This window comes from Lithobates pipiens, unplaced genomic scaffold (assembly GCF_037356315.1).
Source record: "Lithobates pipiens isolate NorthernLeopardFrog02 unplaced genomic scaffold, aLitPip1_a1.2 Scaffold_16, whole genome shotgun sequence".
Classification (NCBI taxonomy): Eukaryota; Metazoa; Chordata; class Amphibia; order Anura; family Ranidae; genus Lithobates; species Lithobates pipiens.
In genome coordinates this window covers 640,901,027-640,921,682 of record NW_027507748.1, presented here as the reverse complement: position 1 = coordinate 640,921,682, position 20,656 = coordinate 640,901,027, and the positions used below count along the sequence as shown (strand labels likewise).

Here is a 20,656-nt window from a genome sequence, read left to right as displayed (position 1 = left end):
TAAGGGACCCTGCTCTGATGTGAATGAGCTCCATTTGTCCCAGTATAAGCCCCCCACAGAGGGGACACAAGTTCTGGCGATTACTATGTACTAGAAGGGCTTCTCACTTCCGGTTTTGACTCTAGAACAGGAAGTGTAGGGAAATCTCCCGGAGGGGGACACCTTTTAATGACACAGTGATGTTATGGAGTGTGTACACATCCCTGACACCAGGTGTCCGCCGGTCTCTACACATTCAGGAAACCGTAACAACAGGCAGGCAGCCCCCTCCCCTTACCGGAAAGCCTGGGGGAGCGGGCTTGTCTATCGGTATGAGGAGGGTGGGTCTCCGTTGCCGTCTGCCGCCCCTCCGCTGTGTCTGGCTCCCTCCTGCCCGCGCTCTGCTCCTGGACCTGACGTTCAGCTCGCGCTCCCACAGCGGGTGGAGGAGGGGGTAGGCCATGGCACGTGACCCGCTATCGCTGATAAGCCAAAAAAGAAAACCACACCCCACGGGTCCCCGGTGTCTTAAGTATCTTTTTCTGATTGGTTCTACCTGCTGTCCGGGAGTTGCGATTGGTGGAGGGATTCCGGCGCCCCCTCCCCCTTTCTCTTGACAGGATTGGACGTGACGTCAGTGTATAAGTAGCAGCGTTGAGTGCGGTGCGGCAGCCGGTGTGTTCGTGTATTCAGGTTTGTGTGAGGTGTGCGGCTTTGCTGTGCATGATGGGGAAAAGGCTGCCAGCTGCATGTACGGCGGCGGAAAGTCTGTGATAGGAACCGGGGGAGGGGACGGTCTATGGGGAGCTCAGGTTACTCTATGGTCCTCCTGGAGTGGTGACCACTGCTAGACATCACCTTGTGTCCTCAGGACTGGACGTTGTCACCTCCTGTGATCCTCACTTCTTCCAGGACAACAACTTTCATTCAAAGTGACAATAAACGCAAGCCTCATCCACTTAAAGTGATAGTAAACTAAGCTGCACACCCCCATAAGAGTGCTATGATGAACATTTCCCGTACACCTCCATACTTTTTATCCCCAAAGTACGTTTCTTACTTTTTCCAACTTTATTTCTTAATCCCATATTCCAGGTGACCCCGGTGTTGCCGTTGTCTGCTGATTCCATACAAGGTGGTGTCATTCCGTCCTATGTCCTGTGTGAGACGTAATCATGTGCAGTAAAAAGTGTGGAGCTCCTTGTGCGAATTCTGAAATGTCGATGTTCACTGTGAGTGACATGGGGGGGGGGCTTCAGAAAATCCTCAATCGGCTGGCCCCCTTGGGATGGGATTAATGATGTACTGAGTGTGCTGTCCTATCGGTGGGGGGCACCCACCAGTGATGTAATTTCTACCAAAAATTTCTAAAACCTCCCAAGTGCCACGGCTTGTGATACCACGAAAGATACCTACCGCTAAGGCCCCTTTCACACAGGCTGTCCAATCAGGTTTTCAGGCGGACCCGATCAGGCCTTCCAGTTTCTTCTATGCATGATGCTATCCTGTCCACCAAAAACAAACGGATGGTGGTCCTATTGCCCATCCCTCTATCAGATGGAAACGGAGAGGTGGTCCGTTTCCATCTGATTGCCCCATAGAGAACAGCAGGCTTTTTCCGTGTCCACTCTGCATAGCGGACCTGGACAAGTTTTCTGCGGAGAGATCCTCGTTGAGGAAGCAGATTGTGCTTAGTGAAGTCACCCCACGTGAAAGGGGCCTAAGTCATCTCAGAATGCTTTAAGTCAGGGGTGGCAAACTGAATTCCATCATGGACCACATCAGCATCATGGTTGCCCTCAAAGGGCTGGTTCTATCTGTAAAACTAGATGTCCAGAGCCCCCTCACCATCATCACTCAAGAGTCCCCCACCCTCTCTTATATCATAGTGTACACCGCCACCCCCTTTGTGCTGCTCCCAGGAAGAAGCTGAGGAGGGGAGCTGGAAAGCAGAAAGTGCAGGGTCTGGAGGAGGGCTGTAGTCTGCTGTATGCTGAAACCAGGGGAGGCAGAGACAAGCGGGTGCTCCGGCTGCACAGAGAGGCGCAGGATCTGTAGGAGGAGTTCTGTCACTTCATACCACTCCGCAGCTGCACACAGAAGTGCAGAAGCTGATGGAGTTCTGACTGCTGAGACTGGGGGAAGCAGAGACATGCCTCTCTGCAGCTGCGTGGAGAAATGCAGGAGCTGTTCTGTCCTCCTCTCTGCTGCCTACTGCTGAAATGAGGGGGAAGAACAGAACAGCTCCTGCATTTCTCCACGCAGCTGCAGAGAGGCATGTTTCTGCTTCCATTCGTCTCAGCAGTTGCAAGCAGAGAGGACAGAACTCTTACAGCTTCTGCACTTCACCGGAGGAATGTCTCTCCCCCCCCCCCCCCCCCCCCCCCAATCTCAGCAGTAGGCAGCAGAGACATGCCTCTCTGAGCATAGAGAAAAATCTGATAGTGTGTATGGGGCTTTTTTCTCTACTGCTGAGGAAAGGTTTGGGTGGAGACGAGGGGGATGCAGGATAAGTGCAAACACCACAGAAATGGCCTTGCGGGCTGGATTCATCCCGTGGGTCTTTTGTTTGATACATGCTTTACACGGTGGAGAGTTACTACCAATTTAACCATTTGCCTTCCAAGCCTATTCTGACACTTCTACATGTAAAAATCAGTATTTATTTTTTGCTAGAAAACTACTTAAGCCCCAAACACACATCGGATTTTCTGCTGATTTTTTTTTTTCCTTCATATTTACCAAAACCATTTAATATGAGGTCAAACCTTAGAAGTTTCAATCAGGCAGGCCATTGCACTACATGGTTTTGGTAAATCTGAAGACCAAAATCAGCAGAAAATCTGATAGTGTATATGGGGCTTTTGAGCTTCCAAACTTTTTTTTTTTTTTTTTTCAAGCAGCGACCCCAGAAAATAAAATGGTGACAAAATACTCTTCACTTCCAGTTTGTTAGATTCACAACATACAGGGATATACAATGTAATACTGACACATAATCACACACATAGGTTGGACTTGTGTCTTTTTTTCAACCTCACCTTCTATGTAACCGTTGGACCATAGAGATGATCGGGCACCTTCTGGTCCTACATAATCAACAAAAAATTGCATTTGAATGACCGTTGGGCAAATTCAGTGTGACAAAATATTGCAACAACCACCATTTTATTCTCTAGGGTCTCCGCTAAAGAGATAGATAGATAAATATGTTTGGGGGTTCTAAGTAATTTTATAGGAAAAGAAAAATGATTTTAACTTGAAAACCAACAAATGTCATAAAAAGGTTTAGTGTTGAACTGGTTAAACTCCCCTCATTTACACATCAGTGTATTCCTTTGATCTAAAGGACAAATTGTAACAATGTTTATACTTAAGTTACACTGCTAAACTAAAGAATGTTGTAATTCTTGGCAGACCCCCAGATTTTTTTTTTCCTTTTGAAGGCTGTCGCTTGAGCAGAGAGAATTCTCTGCATTGAAATCAGGCAATACTTTGTCAAGATCGCAATGGGGAAAAAATCGCGATAACGATTAATCGTGCAGCTCTAAAATATATATATATATATATATATATTTTTTTTCTATTTATAGTGCATGTCTCTACTGCAATAAAAGTTGGCCTGCAGTTTGTTCCAGCAGTATTTTAGGCCCCGTCCACTCTTGGGTGTAGCAGAAATGCGCATTTTTCACCCATGTTTCTGCAAACACACATAAAAACATGCTAAAATGTGTCGCACCCTCTGTGCCATTATTTCTTTATGGAACCCAAGACATGGGTGCAATTGCGTGTTTTCTCAGAGACAAAAACTTGTGCAAAAAACACACTTGGCTCATATCCAAAATTTGGTAGTCTTGGTTTATGGAGCAGAGAACCATTCAAATAAATGGCGCCGTTCCAAAAACGTGCTAAAAAAAAAAAGCCCCAAAAATGTGAAACTAGTGTGAACAGGGTCTTGGTTCCACTTTAAAGCTGAACTAAAGCCTCCTATCCTTTACAACCAAGGAAGCTGCCATCTTAGGCCAGGTTCACGTGTGTGTGTGTGTGTGTACTGCAGTTTTTGGCGTGCTTTACACACATTTTTAGGCGTGCTTCCATTGGCCTCTATTTGGATGTGTGTTTACATGAAAGAATGTCGATGATACAGCATGCAGGACTTTGATTCAAGTTAAAGAAAACTGCACTAAGTGCGAAATGAACTAGATAATAAGTGTCTGAAATAAAATAAAAATACAATACGCCACAAATAACAAACAGCGGCACTCACTGGCATCTGAATACTACATCACATCAAGACAAGCGTGTTGTGCTGTCCCTTCAGTTGCAAAGTATGTGATAGCATTTCACGTGATGTTTGCACTGAAGCTCTATCATGTTGATACTCTACAAATAATGGGACAGCACAACACGATTTTCTCTGTAGAACTTGGATGCACTTTCATGAAAATGCATGTTCTGATAGAGTTCAGTGGGAGCACATCTCAAAAATGCGCTGCAACCAAAAACTCAGTACACACCTGTGGACCTGACCTTAGCCTCTGTTTGATCTGCAGCTCTCGTGGTGTGATCAGTCATGACACCAGACATTTGATGGCCTGACAGTTTAACTTGGGAGCACAAGCAACTGTGATATCTATAATTCACAGCAATGCTGTAAGGGTTAATTCTGCTTAGACCTGGACAATGAGTAGAATTCTTTCGGAGCTCTGGAAGCATTCGGTGCAGAGGAAAGAGTCATTCACTGAAAGCTTGGCTTTAATGGTAAGACTTGCATCTTTATACAAATTTTAAACAAAGAATATTGCACAGCTTACAGATAAAGGAGGGAGGGAGGGCAGAGTTAATCACATGACACATAATCCTTATACAAACATCTAGCCTCTCAGACATAGTCTTAAACTAATATTTTAGCTGATGGCTGATATTACCTGAAAACCTAATTTAACTAAGTAATGCTGATGTTCTGACTTTGTTTGAAGACATCATTTCAAAACCAGTTTTTAGCAGACTTTATTTATACTGTGGTCATCGTGAAAAACAAGACCCTAAAATAAGAGATTATTCCTCTGTCAGCGATTCAAGTTTCAGTCATATTAACTCTTTCTCCTCCAATGCCTTGAATGCAACAGATTTGAAATGCAGTTAATGTGTCATTAAACCCATTTTAATCATTTCACATAGATCTTCCTTTTTCTTCACAAAGAATTGCTATAAATATGTTACATAGCAAAAGAAGCTGCCCGTATACCTTTTTTGAATAGTAGATCTACCACGGTCATACTCTGGTATCTGGAGGAGGTACAATTGCATATGCTGAGATTACGCTATTCACATAACTCCAGGAAGTGCATAGGTCAGTGGCCAACTCTCTTCATGAGGATGGCCTCACGTGCAGCCCACCACATCACCAAAGAGCTGCAGGTAAAATTAATTTAATTATCAAAGACAGCAGTTGCACAACAGGATATACTCCTACTATGGGCATGATACAAGAGATGGTCAGAGATTGCAGGTATAATACAAGAGATGGTCAGAGACTGCAGACATGATACAAGAGAGGGATCGGAGACTGGATATATTACAAGAGATGGTCCGAGACTGCTGATATGCTACAAGAGAAGATCAGCGATTGCAGACATGATACAATAGATGGTCACAGACTGTGGATATATTACAAGAGATGGCCAGAGATTGTGCCTCTATTACAAGAGCTGGTCAGAGACTGCAGACATAGTACAAGAGATGGTCAGAGATTTTGGATGTGATTATAAGAGATGGTCAGAGACTGCTGACATTCTATAGTTGGAGATTGGGGACATGTTGCAGTAGATGGCCATAGACCTGGATACCTATTTACTAGCTGCTGGAAATCACTACTATAATAGGGTAATGGGAAAACAGATTGGGGCGGCACAAAAAGCGGCACAGGTTAGGCACCAGGGGTATAGGGTCTTCCTAATTGGTGCTTCTGTGGCCACATGCTGCCAATGAACACTCCTTCTTCAAGCAGATCTGCCCCTGCTGTATGATGCTTGATGTGGGGGGGTCAGTGTGGAATTATCTGTCTCTGTGCTCTAGCTGCCCCTGAAGTGATGACAAAAGTTGCATGGGGCGGCTTGGAGCAAACTAGAAAGAGAACGGCTTTCTCTGGCTTTCCTTGTGGCATATATGCAGTGGGGGTGGCAACACTAATATCAGCTCCTATTAGTTTAGCATCTGTATCTAGGAAGTGACAAGAAATGTCAGAATTAACCAAGCATTTCCAGACATAGAGGAGATGCGCAAAGCCTCTGCTATAAGATACAGTACGTTAGTTTTACATATAAATACACTTAAAAAGTTTTCGAGTTTACTGACAGTTTAAATCAATATATTTAGCTCCGCTTTAAAGTAGAATCAAAGTCAAATCTTTTTTTATTGTGGATAGAGTAAGGTAGGGTTATAACTGTGTTTTTATTTTTTGCCATCTATGTCCCATTGAGATTTCCCTTCACTTCTTGTCCCATAGCCAAAACAGGAAGTCAGAGGAATTTTTCTTAGGTGAGGTTGTCACCAGAACTAGTCCATCCCTATCTCCTCAAAATGGAAGATTTATCTCTAAGGCCTAGTACACACTGCTATTTTTTTTTTTTTTAATTCAACCCAAAACTGACAGCTCCGGTTGGAGCTTCTGTATTAACAATCTGATGTTAGTACAGCGATCTCCCCTGCTGTGCTATTGTGTTCTGGAGTATTCCCCCCCCCCCCCCCACACACTGGAACACTCCAGCCAATGGCTGAGAGCGCTGATCAGGAGCCAGTCTGCAGGCCTTTTTTGGTCATAGCCCTTTGACAGTAGGACCAGCCACAATACACACGGGCTGAATTTTGTCCGGTTTCTATTGATCCAGCCTGATTCCGGCCGACATTCGGCCAGTGTATATGGGGCTTAAAGTGGTTGTAAACCCTTACAAACCACTTTGACCTACAGCTAAGCCTAGATTAAGGCTTACCTGTAGGTCCAAGAAATATCTCCTAAACCTACACGGTTTAGGAGATATTTGCCGAAAGATGGGCACCGCTGTCTATGGTGCAGGAGCCGTAGACAGCAGCGCGCAGGCGCACTGAGCGTGCTGCTGTCAACGGCGATATGCCACGATCGGCGGCTCCCGTGCGCATATACGCGGGAGTCGTCACCGTGGCTTAGTCGAATGACAGCGGCGGAGCAGCGAGACCCACGGAGAAGATGGATGCTCCGGACTACAGGGGACAGCAGTGACTTCGCTGGCTCCTGTGTCAGGTAAGTGACATATAATGGACTACTATGCGATGCATAGTAGTCCATTATGCTTTACCTTTGCAGGGAATCAGAGGAAGTAGTTCCAGGCAAAAATACAACTAAGTCTTACACAATAGACCAACCCCCCCCTTATTTTTGGATATGATTTTTATTTATTTTTTTTGTTTCATTTGTTTTGTACCTTTTCTTGTCTTTTTCTAGTGCATGTCCATCCTAACCTAGCCATTGCGAGGTATGTCATTTCTGAATCAGCCCCCCCCCCCCCCCCCCCGCTGCCTTTCTGGGACCTGTGTGTGTCCCAGAAGACCACGGCCCATTCAGAAAGCACGCACAGTATGAAATCGGCTGTAAAGCCTGAAGGCTTCGCTGCGCACAAAATCATGGTATAATGCAAAAGCGCAATGAGCTACTTTACTACATGTAGTGCAGCCTATTGAAATCAAATGGCAGTCCTAAGTATCACAAAAAAGTGTGCATTTTAAATACCCAAAACATTTAATTTTCTTTCACTATCTGTTATAATGGAAATCGGAACAAATAGAGAGGGTGAATCTTCGTAAAAGGGACACAGATAACTAATATCTAATCCCTCTCCACTCTATAAAAAAGAAAAAAAGTTTTCCTTTAGTTATACTTTGGTGTAATCTATTTTTCTTGCAATAATTTCTTCAATGCAGCATTGGAAGGTACTTTTTTGATTTAAAGATGTACTTTTTTGATTTAAAGATGAACTTTTGTCCCTTTTGCGTGGCTCTGCTGCCCTCCAGTGCCGTGTTTTGTTATTTTTTTTTCTCTTTCGTTCACTGACTGACACAGCTCCATTAGTCTTGTCCCGGATGGTAAGTACAGCTCTCCCTGCCTCGGCTGGATTGAGCAGCTGGGCATTCCCTGGGAGGTCGATTCGGGAGTCCCTCTCCTCCCTCTCTTCTCTCCCCGTCCCTATTCCCCCCCCCAACCCCCCCCCCCCATGGGGGATGCTGCATGATGGGCTGCTGAGCGGTGTGTTTACCTGTAGCCAGGGGTTCCCGTGGGGGCTGCTCTGGGCGGCTGTGTCCCTGGGTGTCTGGAGGTCTGCATGTGCTGATTGCCATATCGCTGTTCTGCCTCCATTTTCACTGTCCTTTCACTGTGTACAGTTGTTTGTCGGCCATTTTTGGTGTGCCTCAGGGGAAAGCATGGTCAGGGGCCATTTTTCTGTAGCTCGGCAGCTATGTTCTCTGTGATTATGTCCTTTATACAGGGCAGCCATTTTTTGTAGTCCAGTGTGGTTTTTATGCTCAGCGCTGGTCCCTGCTGCTCAGGACACCTGGGAGCTGACACAGGCACTTGTAGCTGAACGACACAGAACTCGGTCAGGGTGGTGAGTCCTGCGGTGGGGGCCCCTCATTCTGCAGCAGCTAGGAGGGTGGGATTGTGCACCTGTCCTAAGTCCCCAAGGGTGGCAGGGTGGGTCAGCATGGCTTCAGAAACTGGTGTTTCTTCCCCAGGACTCACTGCAATTGCAACCAGCTCGTCTGCAAACAGTGCAGTGCCTTTGGACACTGTCGGCGGTCCTTGAAATGTTAATTGCCAGGGTGGAGGCGGTGTGTGTGGGCGCAAAGGTGGTAAAAAGTGGCCCCTGTCCTCCGAGGAGAGCTCTGATGCAGACTCTGGCCCCGCTGAGGCTGGCGGCCCCTGATCTGTTGCTTCAGATGACGCTGACCAGGACTGATCGGACAGTGAGGATTAGTCCCCGTCCGTGTTCGCGCAAGACAAAGCGCTAGTTCGAGCACTTATCACAGCTGTGCGTGATACCCTGAAAATTCAGGATACAGCAAGTCCCTCTGCCAGCCTGTACACCTAAGGTGTTTCCATATCTGACTTATTTCAATAAGTTCATATACAAGGAATGGGGTAGACCGCAAAGGGCCTTTTCGGTCCCAAAAGGTATGGCGGTGCGTTACCCCTTTTGAGCAGAGCCTTCTTAAAAAATGCTCGGCTCCTCCAGTCATGGACCCCCCAGTATCCAGGTTAAATAAAGTAACCACGATCCCGGTAGAGGGGACTCCTGCATTTAAGGACCCTACTGACAGGAAGGCCGAGGCAGTGCCCCGTTCCTTGTTGTGGGGTCCGCAATACGACCAGTACTGAATGGGCAAAACGTTTTCACCGCAAATTGGAAAAGCAGCAGGCTACTTCCGTCTGCATGGAACTAGCAGACCAGTTTGTGCACGGCCTTAAGTATGATTGTGACACGGCCCTGGATACGCTTCCCCTGCTATCCAGGGCTTCAGTGTCAGCAGTGGTGCTGAGGTTGACCTCTCGGCTGTCCGACCAATGGGTCTGCGATCTAATTTCCTCTGGCTACAAGATAGAGTTCCTCTCTTTGCCACCAAACAGATTCTAACCCTCCAGCATATCCTTACTCCTGGCTCGCCAGGAGGCCCTAATGGGGGCGGTAAGGGACCTGCTAAGCCAGGGGGTAATAGTGCCTGTTCCGGAGTCGGAAAGGTTCCAGGGGTTCTACTCCAATCTGTTTGTAGTCCCCAAAAAGGAAGGGGTACGTCCAATCTTGGACCTGAAACCCTCAATTGCTTTGTAAAAGTACAGAGGTTCAGAATGGAATCAGTTCGCTCAGTAGTCTCTGCACTCCATCAAGGGGACTCCCTGGCATCTTTGGACATCCAGGATGCGTACCTGCACATACCCATATGCCTCCGGCATGAGAGGTTTCTGCGATTTGCAGTAGGGGAAGCCCACTACCAGTTTGTGGCTCTCCCCTTTGGCTTGGAATCAGCACCCCGAGTCTTTACCAAGGTATTGGCTCCAATTTTGGCATTGTTGCGACAACATGGGATCGCAATCGTAGGTTACCTAGACAATCTCCTCCTGAGAGCATCTTCCGCCTCAGAATTAAAGGATGATGTGGCGATCACCATGCAAACCCTGCAGGAATTTGGGTGGCTGTTGAACCTAAAGAAGTCGGTGCTCATACCAACTCAGCGCTTGGAGTACCTAGGCTAACTGCTGGACTCGATGGAAGTGAGAGTGTTCTCCCTTCAGACAAGCTGCAGACTCTCAGCCGCAGTAAAACGATTGATGAACCACAGGTGGTCGTCGCTACGCTTTTGCATGAGAGTCCTGGGACTCATGGTGGCCTCCTTCGAGGCGGTACCATACACCCAGTTTCACATCAGAAGGAGATCTTGACAAAATGGGACATATCTCCGTTATCCCTGGGTCGGCAGATTCGGATGAGCCAGTCAGTCAGGGACTCCCTGCTCTGGTGGCTGAGGTCCCCAGCACTTCTGTCCGGGAAGTCGTTCCTACCTCTACATTGGACAGTGATCACAACGGACGCCAGCCTGACCAGCTGGGGAGGAGTACTGGGAGTACAGTTGACCCAGGACCTCTGGTCGGGGGACGAATCCATGTTGCCGATCAATGCGCTCGAGTTTCGAGCGATCAGGCTATGTCTCTCCACATGGTCGATTGAGACTTTGAGGGCGTCCGATCAGGATCCAGTCAGACAACACCATGGCGGTGGCATATGTCAACCATCAAGGAGGAACAAGAAGCATGGCTGCCGCACGGGAGGTCGCTCACATCCTTCAGTGAGCGGAGCGACATGTACTGGCCTTGTCAGCCATTCACATCCCGTGAGTGGAAAACTGGCAGGCGGACTACGTAAGTCGCCAGATGCTGGACCCAGGAGAATGGGCGTTGCATCCGGAGGTATTCAGGCTGCTGTGCCTATGATGGGGCACACCAGACATGGATCTCCTGGATTCCCGTCTCATCCTGCTTTACCATCGCTGGTTTTAACGGCATGGTTGTTGAGAGCCAGCTCCTAAGGGACTGGGGCCTGTCGGACTCGGTGATTTCAACTATGTTGAGAGCATGGAAATATTCTTCTCGGAAGATATACCATTGTACCTGGAAGGCCTACATCTCCATGTGTGAAGAGAGAGGGTGACGTCCATGCACCTATTCAGTTTCCAGGATCCTACTGTTTTTTACAGCAAGGAGTAGACCAGCAATTGGCTTTAAGCACCATTAAGGGACAAATATCAGCCTTGGCTGTTTTTTCCCAACGACCCCTGGCGTCTCATTCTCTAGTGAGCACTTTTATTCGAGGGGTCCGGCATGTAGTTCCTCCGGTGCGTCCACCTTTACCCCTGTGGGATCTGAACCTGCTGCTACTGGTGCTTCAGAAACTGCCGTTTGAGAACATCAGGAAAATTCCCTTGTTGACGCTCTCAGAAAGTTTTCCTAGGGGCCATTACTTTGGCCAGAAGGGTTTCGGAACTGGCAGCCTTGTTCTGCAAGTCGCCCTATCTGGTTATCCATAAGGATAAGGTTGTGTTGCGTCCGCAACTTTCTTTTCTACCAAAGGTGGTTTTGGCGTTCCACATCAATGAAGACATTGTGTTGCCATCTGTGTTCTAAACCGACACATCCTAAAGGAGGTGGCCCTTCATTCCCTGGACGTGGTCCGGGCTCTATGGGTGTATTTGTCGGAAGTCACTCTCTTTTCGTTTTGGTAGCTGGTCCGAAAAAAAGGTATGGCGGTCTCGTCTGCCACTATTTCTAGGTGGCTCAGACAGATTGTGGTACAAGCCTACGCCTTGAAGGGGCAGGTGCCCCCCTTTCCTGTCACGGCCCATTCCACCAGGGCTTTTGGAACCTCTTGGGCTTTCCGATATCAAGCGCCAGTAGCTCAAGTGTGTAAGGCGGCGACTAGGTCGTCCGTTCACACTTTTACCAAATTCTACAAAGTGGATGTAAGCGCATCGTCTGATTCCTGCTTTGGCTGCAAAGTTTTGCAGGCGGCCGTGTAATGTTGCAATTCTGCACTCTTTTTTTTTTTTTTTTTCAGGAAAATAGTTAGTTTTGAGTATAATGCACTGTTGCATTGTTGACCTCAAGTTCTGATGCGGTTAGATAAGGTGGTGACTCCCCTGTTAAGGAGCACTTCTGGTTGTGGGTGAAGTTTTTTTTGCTGTTCCCACCCCTCATGACACTGCTTGGGGACATCCCTATAGTCAAGATTAACCACTTCCCGACCAGTGCACGACGATGTACGTCGACAGAATGGCACGGGCAGGCATATTGGCGTACAGGTACGTCCAATATTCGATGCCGCCCTGCCATCGGGAGCGCGCCGCCGGCGGCGCGCTCCCGCGCTGGTCGGGACCCCCGTGAGTCCGGTCGCGGGACCTGCGGACTCGATCGCCGCGGGCATCCCCGCGATCGTCTCACGGAGCGGCTGAATGGAGGAAATGCTGTGTAAACAACATTTTTCCATTCTGCCTAGCAACTAGTGACGCTGATCTCTGCTCCATGTGATTGGAGCAGAGATCAGTGTACACTAAATGAAAGCCCAACCCCCCCACAGTTAGTAACACACCCCTAGGAACACTTAACCCCTACACTGCCACCCACTGGTTAACCCTTTCACTGCCAGTGTCATTTACACAGGAATCACTGCATTTATATAGCAGTGATTACTGTATAAATGACAATGGTCCCAAAAATGTGTCAAAAATGTCCGATGGGTCCCCCACAATGTCGCAGTCACAATAAAAATCACAGATCGCCGCCATTACTAGTAAAAAAAAAAATAATAAAAAATTATTAATAAAAATGCTATAAAACTATCCCTATTTTGTAAACGCTATAACTTTTGCGCAAACCAATCAATAATCACTTATTGCGATTTTTTTTTTTTACCAAAAATATGTAGAAGAATACGTATCGGCCTAAACTGAGGGAAAAAAAATGTTTTTTTATATATTTTTGGGGGATATTTTTTATAACAAAAAGTAAAAAATAATGCGTTTTTTTCAAAATTGTCGCTCTATTTTTGTTTATAGCGCAAAAAATAAAAACCGCAGGGGTGATCAAATACCACCAAAAGAAAGCTCTATTTGTGGGAAAAAAAGGACGTCAATTTTGTTTGGGAACCACGTCGCACGACCGCGCAATTGTCAGTTAAAGCGACGCAGTGCCGAATCGCAAAAAGTGGTCTGGTCTTTGACCAGCAAATTGGTCCGGTCTGAAAGTGGTTAATGGAGCTGTGTCAATCAGTGAACGAAAGATAAAATAGGATTTTTGTACTCACCGTAAAATCCTTTCTCTGAAGTTCACTGACTGACACGGCACCCTCCCCTCCTATTGGCTTACGTTCTACTGCTTGTTGACATACTGAGCTGCAGGAAGCAGGCTGAGGGGTTGTTACTGGAGGGACCGCCCCCTGGGCGGAACTGTAAAGTTCTGTTTTTTTTTACATGCATGTTCTGCCTAGTCCTCTCCTGAAGGTGGCGTAACAACCCTATAGCCAAGATTAATGGAGCTGTGTCAGTCAGTGAACTTCAGAGAAAAGGATTTCACGGTGAGTACAAAAATCTTTTCTTTTTTTTTTTGTAAAATTCTTTATTACGTTTTATAAAAGACATACAGTGTAAAAGTGACCCGGCACAACACCGAGCTACTCACAAGGCCAACATTTACAGTAACAAACTGACTAACAGTACCTCTAACTAGACATTTAAGTGACACCTGGCACTCAATACATGGCACGAGGATTGACTGTACCATGCCTGCTTACCTCCAGCATCAAGCCCAATCAGCAATTATAGCTGTAAATCTTCAGCAGTGAAAACCAGCCAATGTTCGTTGGGCCTCCAGATATCTCCCATCCCTGACCCAGGTGTTAAAAGGATGTACACACAATAGCTTTTAACGTTACTGTAACTCCTACCCCACATCAGAATTATCCCACGCTTGCCACACCTTTTTCAAATTTATGTACACATCCCCTTGACAGGTATGTCGCTTTATAATAGGGCATCATTAAATTCACCAGCCCTTTCCAAAAGGGTAGGGAGGGGGCTTCAGGTTTTCTCCAATGTAGCAGTATGGCCTTCCTACCATAAAAGAGAATATTAGTGTTCTGTGAGCCAGAGATGGAACCACCTCTTCCACCAATCCCAGGAGACGCATTCTGGCAACAGGACAGGGACCACCAGGACCTCAGCTATGCAGGAGGTAACTTCAGTCCAGAACGGTTGGATCCGAGGGCACCCCCAAAAGTTATGGTCGGCAGCCGCTGGTGAAAAGGTACACCTCTAACATTCTGCTGGAACATTCAGGTATATGGAAGCCAGTCTAGCTGGCATATAATTGTATGCAAGAATTTAAAGGGAATCAGTCTCTCGCCGCCACCAGGTGCTGAAAGGGATGATCCCACTGCCGATGGCCATTTTTTAAATAATTCTATGTATGTAAGAGAATTCTTTAGGCAGTTCCTCAGATGTAAGCAGATTTTCTAGGTCTAAGGGAATGGACTCAATGGCACGGTCCTTAACCACTTGCCGACCGCCGCACGCCGATGTGGCAGAATGGCACGGGCAGGCATAAGGGCTTACATGCGGCGGTCGGTATTCGTTCGGGAGCGATCCCGGACGAGGGGACGGCCATTCATTCATGGCCACCCCCTCGCGATCGCTCCCGGCGAATGAAATTGTCCGGTGACATCACTTCCTCTCCTGTAATGTAAACACAGGAGAGGAAGTGATGTATTCTCTCCTCCGTGTCGGTAGTTTTCGTTCCGGCACCGAGGAGAGAGCATCGGTGAGTTGCACAAGCACTACACTACACAGTAGAACATGCCAGGCACACTCACACCCCCCCTTTACCCCCCGATCACCCCCCAATTACCCCTGCCCCCCCAGTCACAGTGACACCAATAGCCTTTTTTTTTTTTTTTTTTTTTTGCATTGGTGTCATTTGTGACTGTAATAACTGTTAGGGCAGTTAGGGTTAGCCCCCTTTAGTTCTAATGTGCCCCCCTAACCCCCCCAATAAAGGTTTAACCCCGTGATCACCCCCCGTCGCCAGTGTCACTAAGGCAGGGTTCACATTGCAGCGGTTTATGAGAACGAATGTGATTCGCACCGCACTGCAGTGCAAATCACATCCGATCTCTGTGCGATTCGAGTTCAGCCATTCGCCGCACCCGCCGCAAATTCGCACGGGACCCTTTTTTTGGCCCGCAGCAGAATCGGATGCCGGGAGGCATGCGATGCGGGAACCCGCCGCGGATTCGTGGCGTTTCCGCATCGCTCCAGTGTGAACCCAGCCTAATAAGCGATCATTTTTCTGATCGCCGTATTAGTGTCACAGGTGATGCTAGTTAGGCAGGTAGGTATTTAGGTTCGCCGCAGCTTTTTATAGCGCCAGGGACCCCCATATACTACCGCATAAAGCCCCCTGATTGCCCCCTAGTTAACCCTTTCACCAGTGATCACCATATAACTGTTACAGGTGACGCTGGTTGGTTAGTTATTTTTTTTATAGTTTCAGGGCACCCGCCATTTATTACCTAATAAAGGTTTAACCCCCTGATCACCCGGCGGGTGTCATTTGTGACTGTAATAACTGTTAGGGCAGTTAGGGTTAGCCCCCTTTAGTTCTAAGGTACCCCCCTAACCCCCCCAATAAAGGTTTAACCCCGTGATCACCCCCCGTCGCCAGTGTCACTAAGGCTGGGTTCACATTGCAGCGGTTTATGAGAACGGATGTGATTCGCACCGCACTGCAGTGCAAATCACATCCGATCTCTGTGCGATTCGAGTTCAGCCATACAGATAGTATGGCTGAATTCGTGTCGCACCCGCCGCAAACTCGCACGGGACCCTTTTTTTGGTCCGCAGCAGAATCGGCTCGCATGGGTGTTCACACCATGCGATCCGAGTTTGCAGATCGCACTGCGATATGCGAACTGATCTGGGGGTGTCATTAACATTTCACTGACACTCCCAGCAGTTTGCATAGGGCAGTGTGAACTGCCGCCGGGAGGCATGCGATGCGGGAACCCGCCGCGGATTCGTGGCGTTCCCGCATCGCTCCAGTGTGAACCCAGCCTAATAAGCGATCGTTTTTCTGATCGCTGTATTAGTGTCACAGGTGACGCTAGTTAGGCAGGTAGGTATTTAGGTTCGCCGCAGCTTTTTATAGCGCCAGGGACCCCCATATACTACCGCATAAAGCCCCCTGATTGCCCCCTAGTTAACCCTTTCACCAGTGATCACCATATAACTGTTACAGGTGACGCTGATTGGTTAGTTATTTTTTTTTATAGTTTCAGGGCACCCGCCATTTATTACCTAGTCTCACTAGTGTACCCCTAAATTTAGGGGTGTCTACTTTCCAAAATGGGGTCATTTGGGGGGGGGGGTTTGTGCCATCTTGGCATTTTATGGCCTTCAAAACTGTAACGCCCTTAGAAAGCCTGAAGGCGGTGCTTGGTTTTCGGGGCCCAGTACGCGGCTAGGCTCCCAAAAAGTCCCACATATGTGGTATCCCCGTACTCAGGAGAAGCAGCAGAATTTATTTTGGGGTGTCATTTCACATATGCCCATGGCATGCGTGAGCAATATATCATTTAGTGACAACTTTGTGAAAAAAAAAAAAAAAAAGTTTGTAATTTTCCCGCAACTTGTGGCAAAATATAAAATATTCCATGGACTCAACATGCCTCTCAGCAAATAGCTTGGGGTGTCTACTTTCTAAAATGGGGTCATTTGTGGGGGTTTTGTGCCATCTTGGCATTTTATGGCCTTCAAAACTGTAATAGGTAGTGAGGAGTGAAGTCAAATATTTACGCCCTTAGAAAACCTGAAGGCGGTTCTTGGCTTTCGGGGCCCCGTACGCGGCTAGGCTCCCAAAAAGTCCCACATATGTGGTATCCCCGTACTCAGGAGAAGCAGCAGAATTTATTTTGGGGTGTCATTTCACATATGCCCATAGCATGTGTGAGCAATATATCATTTAGTGACAACTTTGTGAAAAAAAAATAAAAAAAAATTAAAGTTTGTAATTTTCCCGCAACTTGTGGCAAAATATAAAATATTCCATGGACTCAAAATGCCTCTCAGCAAATAGCTTGGGGTGTCTACTTTCTAAAATGGGGTCATTTGTGGGGGTTTTGTGCCATCTTGGCATTTTATGGCCTTCAAAACTCTAATAGGTAGTGAGGCGTGAAATCAAAAATTTACGCCCTTAGAAAGCCTGTAGGCGGTGCTTGGTTTTCGGGGCCCCGTACGCGGCTAGGCTCCCAAAAAGTCCCACATATGTGGTATCCCAATACTCAGGAGAAGCAGCAGAATTTATTTTGGGGTGTCATTTCACATATGCCCATAGCATGTGTGAGCAATATATCATTTAGTGACAACTTTGTGTAAAAAAAAAAAAACACATTTTTTTTTGTCATTATTCAATCGCTTGAGGCAAAAAAATAAAATATTCAATGGGCTCAACATGCCACTTATCAATTTCCTTAGGGTGTCTACTTTCCAAAATGGGGTCATTTGGGGGGGTTTTGTACTGCCCTGCCATTTTAGCACCTCAAGAAATGAGATAGGCAGTCGTAAACTAAAAGCTGCGTAAATTCCAGAAAACGTACCTTAGTTTGTAGATGTGACAACTTTTGCGCAAACCAATAAATATACAATTATTGACTTTTTTTTTACCAAAGACATGTGGCTGAATACATTTTGGCCTAAATGTATGACTAAAATTGAGTTTATTGGATTTTTCTAATAACAAAAAGTAGAAAATATCATTTTTTTTCAAAATTTGCGGTCTTTTTACGTTTATATCGCAAAAAATAAAAATCGCAGAGGCAATCAAATACCATCAAAAGAAAGCTCTATTTGTGGGAAGAAAAGGACGCAAATTTTGTTTGGCTACAACATTGCATGACCGCGCAATTACCAGTTAAAGCAGCGCAGTGCCAAATTGTAAAAAGACCTCTGGTCATTTACCAGCAAAATGGTCTGGTCTGAAGGTGGTTAAACTGGGCCTGAAGGCGTAATGCAGCTGGAGGTATTTAAAGTAATGAATTGGAAAGGTCATGTCTATGCTTGAGCTGGTCAAAGGTCAGTAATTCCCCCTCTCAAGTGATGTCTGAGTAGTTTGACTCCCCTAGTCACCCACACCATGGAATCCTTAAAAGAATAGAAGTGAGGTAATTTGGGATTCATCCACAAGGGGGTTGATGGAGAAAAGCCAAGATGGTTGGGGCAGGCTAGCCTACCCGCCTCTTTCTATGCCTTAATGGTGGCTCTCATAGACCTCATAAAGGGAAGATCTGACTTAATACCTCTATGAACAGCCAATCGTAAAGACTCATATGGTCCTTGGTGGGCCATCTCCAATACCGTGGCTGAGTCACCAGCATCAGAAACCATCCAGCGGTGAGCAAACACCATCTGGCTCGCTATATAGTATTTCCTCCACTCTGGCAAGGCTAAACCTCCTTGACCCCAGGGTTCCTGAAGTACCTTCAACCCTATACTGGGTGACTTTGGGGACCACAGGAATGAACTAGTGACACCATCCAACTTCCTAAAGAATGATTTAGGTATCCATATGGGTGCGTGTCTGAGATATAAAATCGCTGGGAGAATTTTCATCTTTTAGAAGGTTAATCCTCCCTATTAAGGATAGTGGAAGTTTTTGTCGTGCCTGGGCCTTCTGTTTAAAGAGACAGTAAGGGTGTTAGGTTAAGGAACATGTAATCGGTGACTTTCCGTGACTTTGACTCTAAATACGTGATCATGAAAACCCATATCCTTGGCAAGTTGGGGCCCGCTGCCTCTTTTGCACTTGCATCTATTGGCATGATTGAGGACTTGTTCCAGTTAACTTTCAAACCAGAGAAAGTCGTGAATTTGTTCATAATCAACAATGCCGCTGTCGGCAATTCTCTCTGATCTTTCAGGAACAATTGTGTTCTGCACAATTTCCTAAAAAGACATTCTGCAAACTATGCGGTCTCATTTGGCCAAGAAGCAGACTTGCTTGAAAATGAGAACCTCACGGGCCTTGAAGCTGCTCGTCCTGGCTTGCCCCCCCAAAGCACCCGTGAGGTCAGAACCCAATACATGGAATACTTTGTGGGTAGGGGGGCCATTGATATGCCAGACAATGTCTGAATGGCATTTTATGAATACATTTTTCTTTAAAACTCCAAGATTTGTTTTCATTTACTGCTTGGCTTGGTTTTAGGTGTCTCCTAGGTAAATTTATGTTTTTTTCTTGTTGTGCCTTTTTCACCAACAGTGCAAACCCAAGTTCTGAGCGAGATGAGGGGAGTCTCTTCTTCAGATAATCTTATTATGTTGTGGGTCTGCTACACACACACCTTGTTTTTGGTAACTGACCAAAATCGTGCTCATTTTCAGCACCATGGGAGGAAAATGGTATGATTGTCATAATTAACACATCACTGTGGGTGTTATTTACTAAAGGCACATCCACTATGCACTACAAGTGCACTGCAAAAGTGCACCTGAAACTGCACTTGGAGTGCAAAGTGGATTTACCTTTAGTAAATAACACCTATTCTCACGAAAACAACTATTTTACTACAAATACATCTTTTGCGCAATGAAAAAGGAAGCCACACATTGTTGATAATGTAACTTTTTAATCAAAGCACATTCACATGTGCGTTTAGAAAAGGGTTTTACAACAAACCAACAAATTGGGTGTATCAAAAACAGTCTTTCAGGTCACTTTTTTTTCACTTTGTGTTTTTGTGTAAACAGGCATGTATCAAAGCGTAACATACAGAACACAGGAACTTACAAAGTTCAACTTTGAAAAGTGAAGACAATATCAGACATGAGTATGTACAAACTGGGCTGATATTGCCTTCATCACATGGGGTGTCACCCCTGGAAAATCCAAATTTGGAAGATGCACACAGTGTGTCAACATGTGCTATCTCCTATCATGGGGTATCAATGTACATGTTTTGGGGCTGCAACCCCTTCATCTCAGCCACTTTCCACAAAACATGTACATTGATCCCCCATGATGGGAGATAGCGTATGTTGACACACTCTGTGCATCTTCCAAATTAGGATTTTCAAAAAATACAAAAGTTGTGGTTTAAAAGGCAAAAAATAAAACCCTAGCTAGTTTGTGGTGTTTCACACTCTCCCCAAAACATCAATGATGTTCTTCATTTTATTTTTAACATCATTGATGTTTTGCTGTATATTTTCTAAATCCCGATTGCAGCCCATTATCTCCCCAATCAGGATCTGGGCACTTTCACTGGTAAAATGGGATTCTTCTTCCACATCACCTACAAAACAAAGCAAAAAAACACACCATGTATTATAAATATGGGGACATACATTGATGAACTTAACGGAAGCTGTGGTCTCCGACACTCACCTGTTGTGGTGACAATTTGTCCAACTTCAACGATCTCTCCTTCCTCCTCCTCCTCCTGCTCCTCTGCTTCTGGTTTTGTAATTTTGCCTTCTTTGGAAGGGATGGGGTCCCTGGTGTCCTCCTACTTGCCGAGTCTTCTCTCCCCTATGAGAATGTTAAAAAATA

General features: G+C 46.2%; 2 protein-coding genes across 4 annotated transcripts in view; one reads left to right on the top strand and one right to left on the bottom strand.

Moving 5' to 3' along the window:
* Positions 1 to 450, bottom strand: part of RCBTB1 (RCC1 and BTB domain containing protein 1) — a 68,142-nt gene extending 67,692 nt beyond the window's left edge. For both annotated transcript variants that reach the window (XM_077484288.1, XM_077484287.1), the window contains exon 1: positions 278 to 450. In XM_077484288.1, the coding sequence (XP_077340414.1) occupies positions 278 to 442 (165 nt within the window). In that variant the 5' untranslated portion in view covers positions 443 to 450. The remainder of the gene's footprint in view (positions 1 to 277) is intronic.
* Positions 451 to 600: 150 nt separating this feature from the next.
* Positions 601 to 20,656, top strand: part of ARL11 (ARF like GTPase 11) — a 96,267-nt gene continuing 76,211 nt past the window's right edge. The window contains exon 1 of one of the 2 annotated variants that reach the window (XM_077484293.1): positions 601 to 672. The gene's annotated coding sequence lies outside the window, so the exon portion shown is untranslated. The remainder of the gene's footprint in view (positions 673 to 20,656) is intronic. The other variant, XM_077484290.1, reaches the window with a different exon arrangement.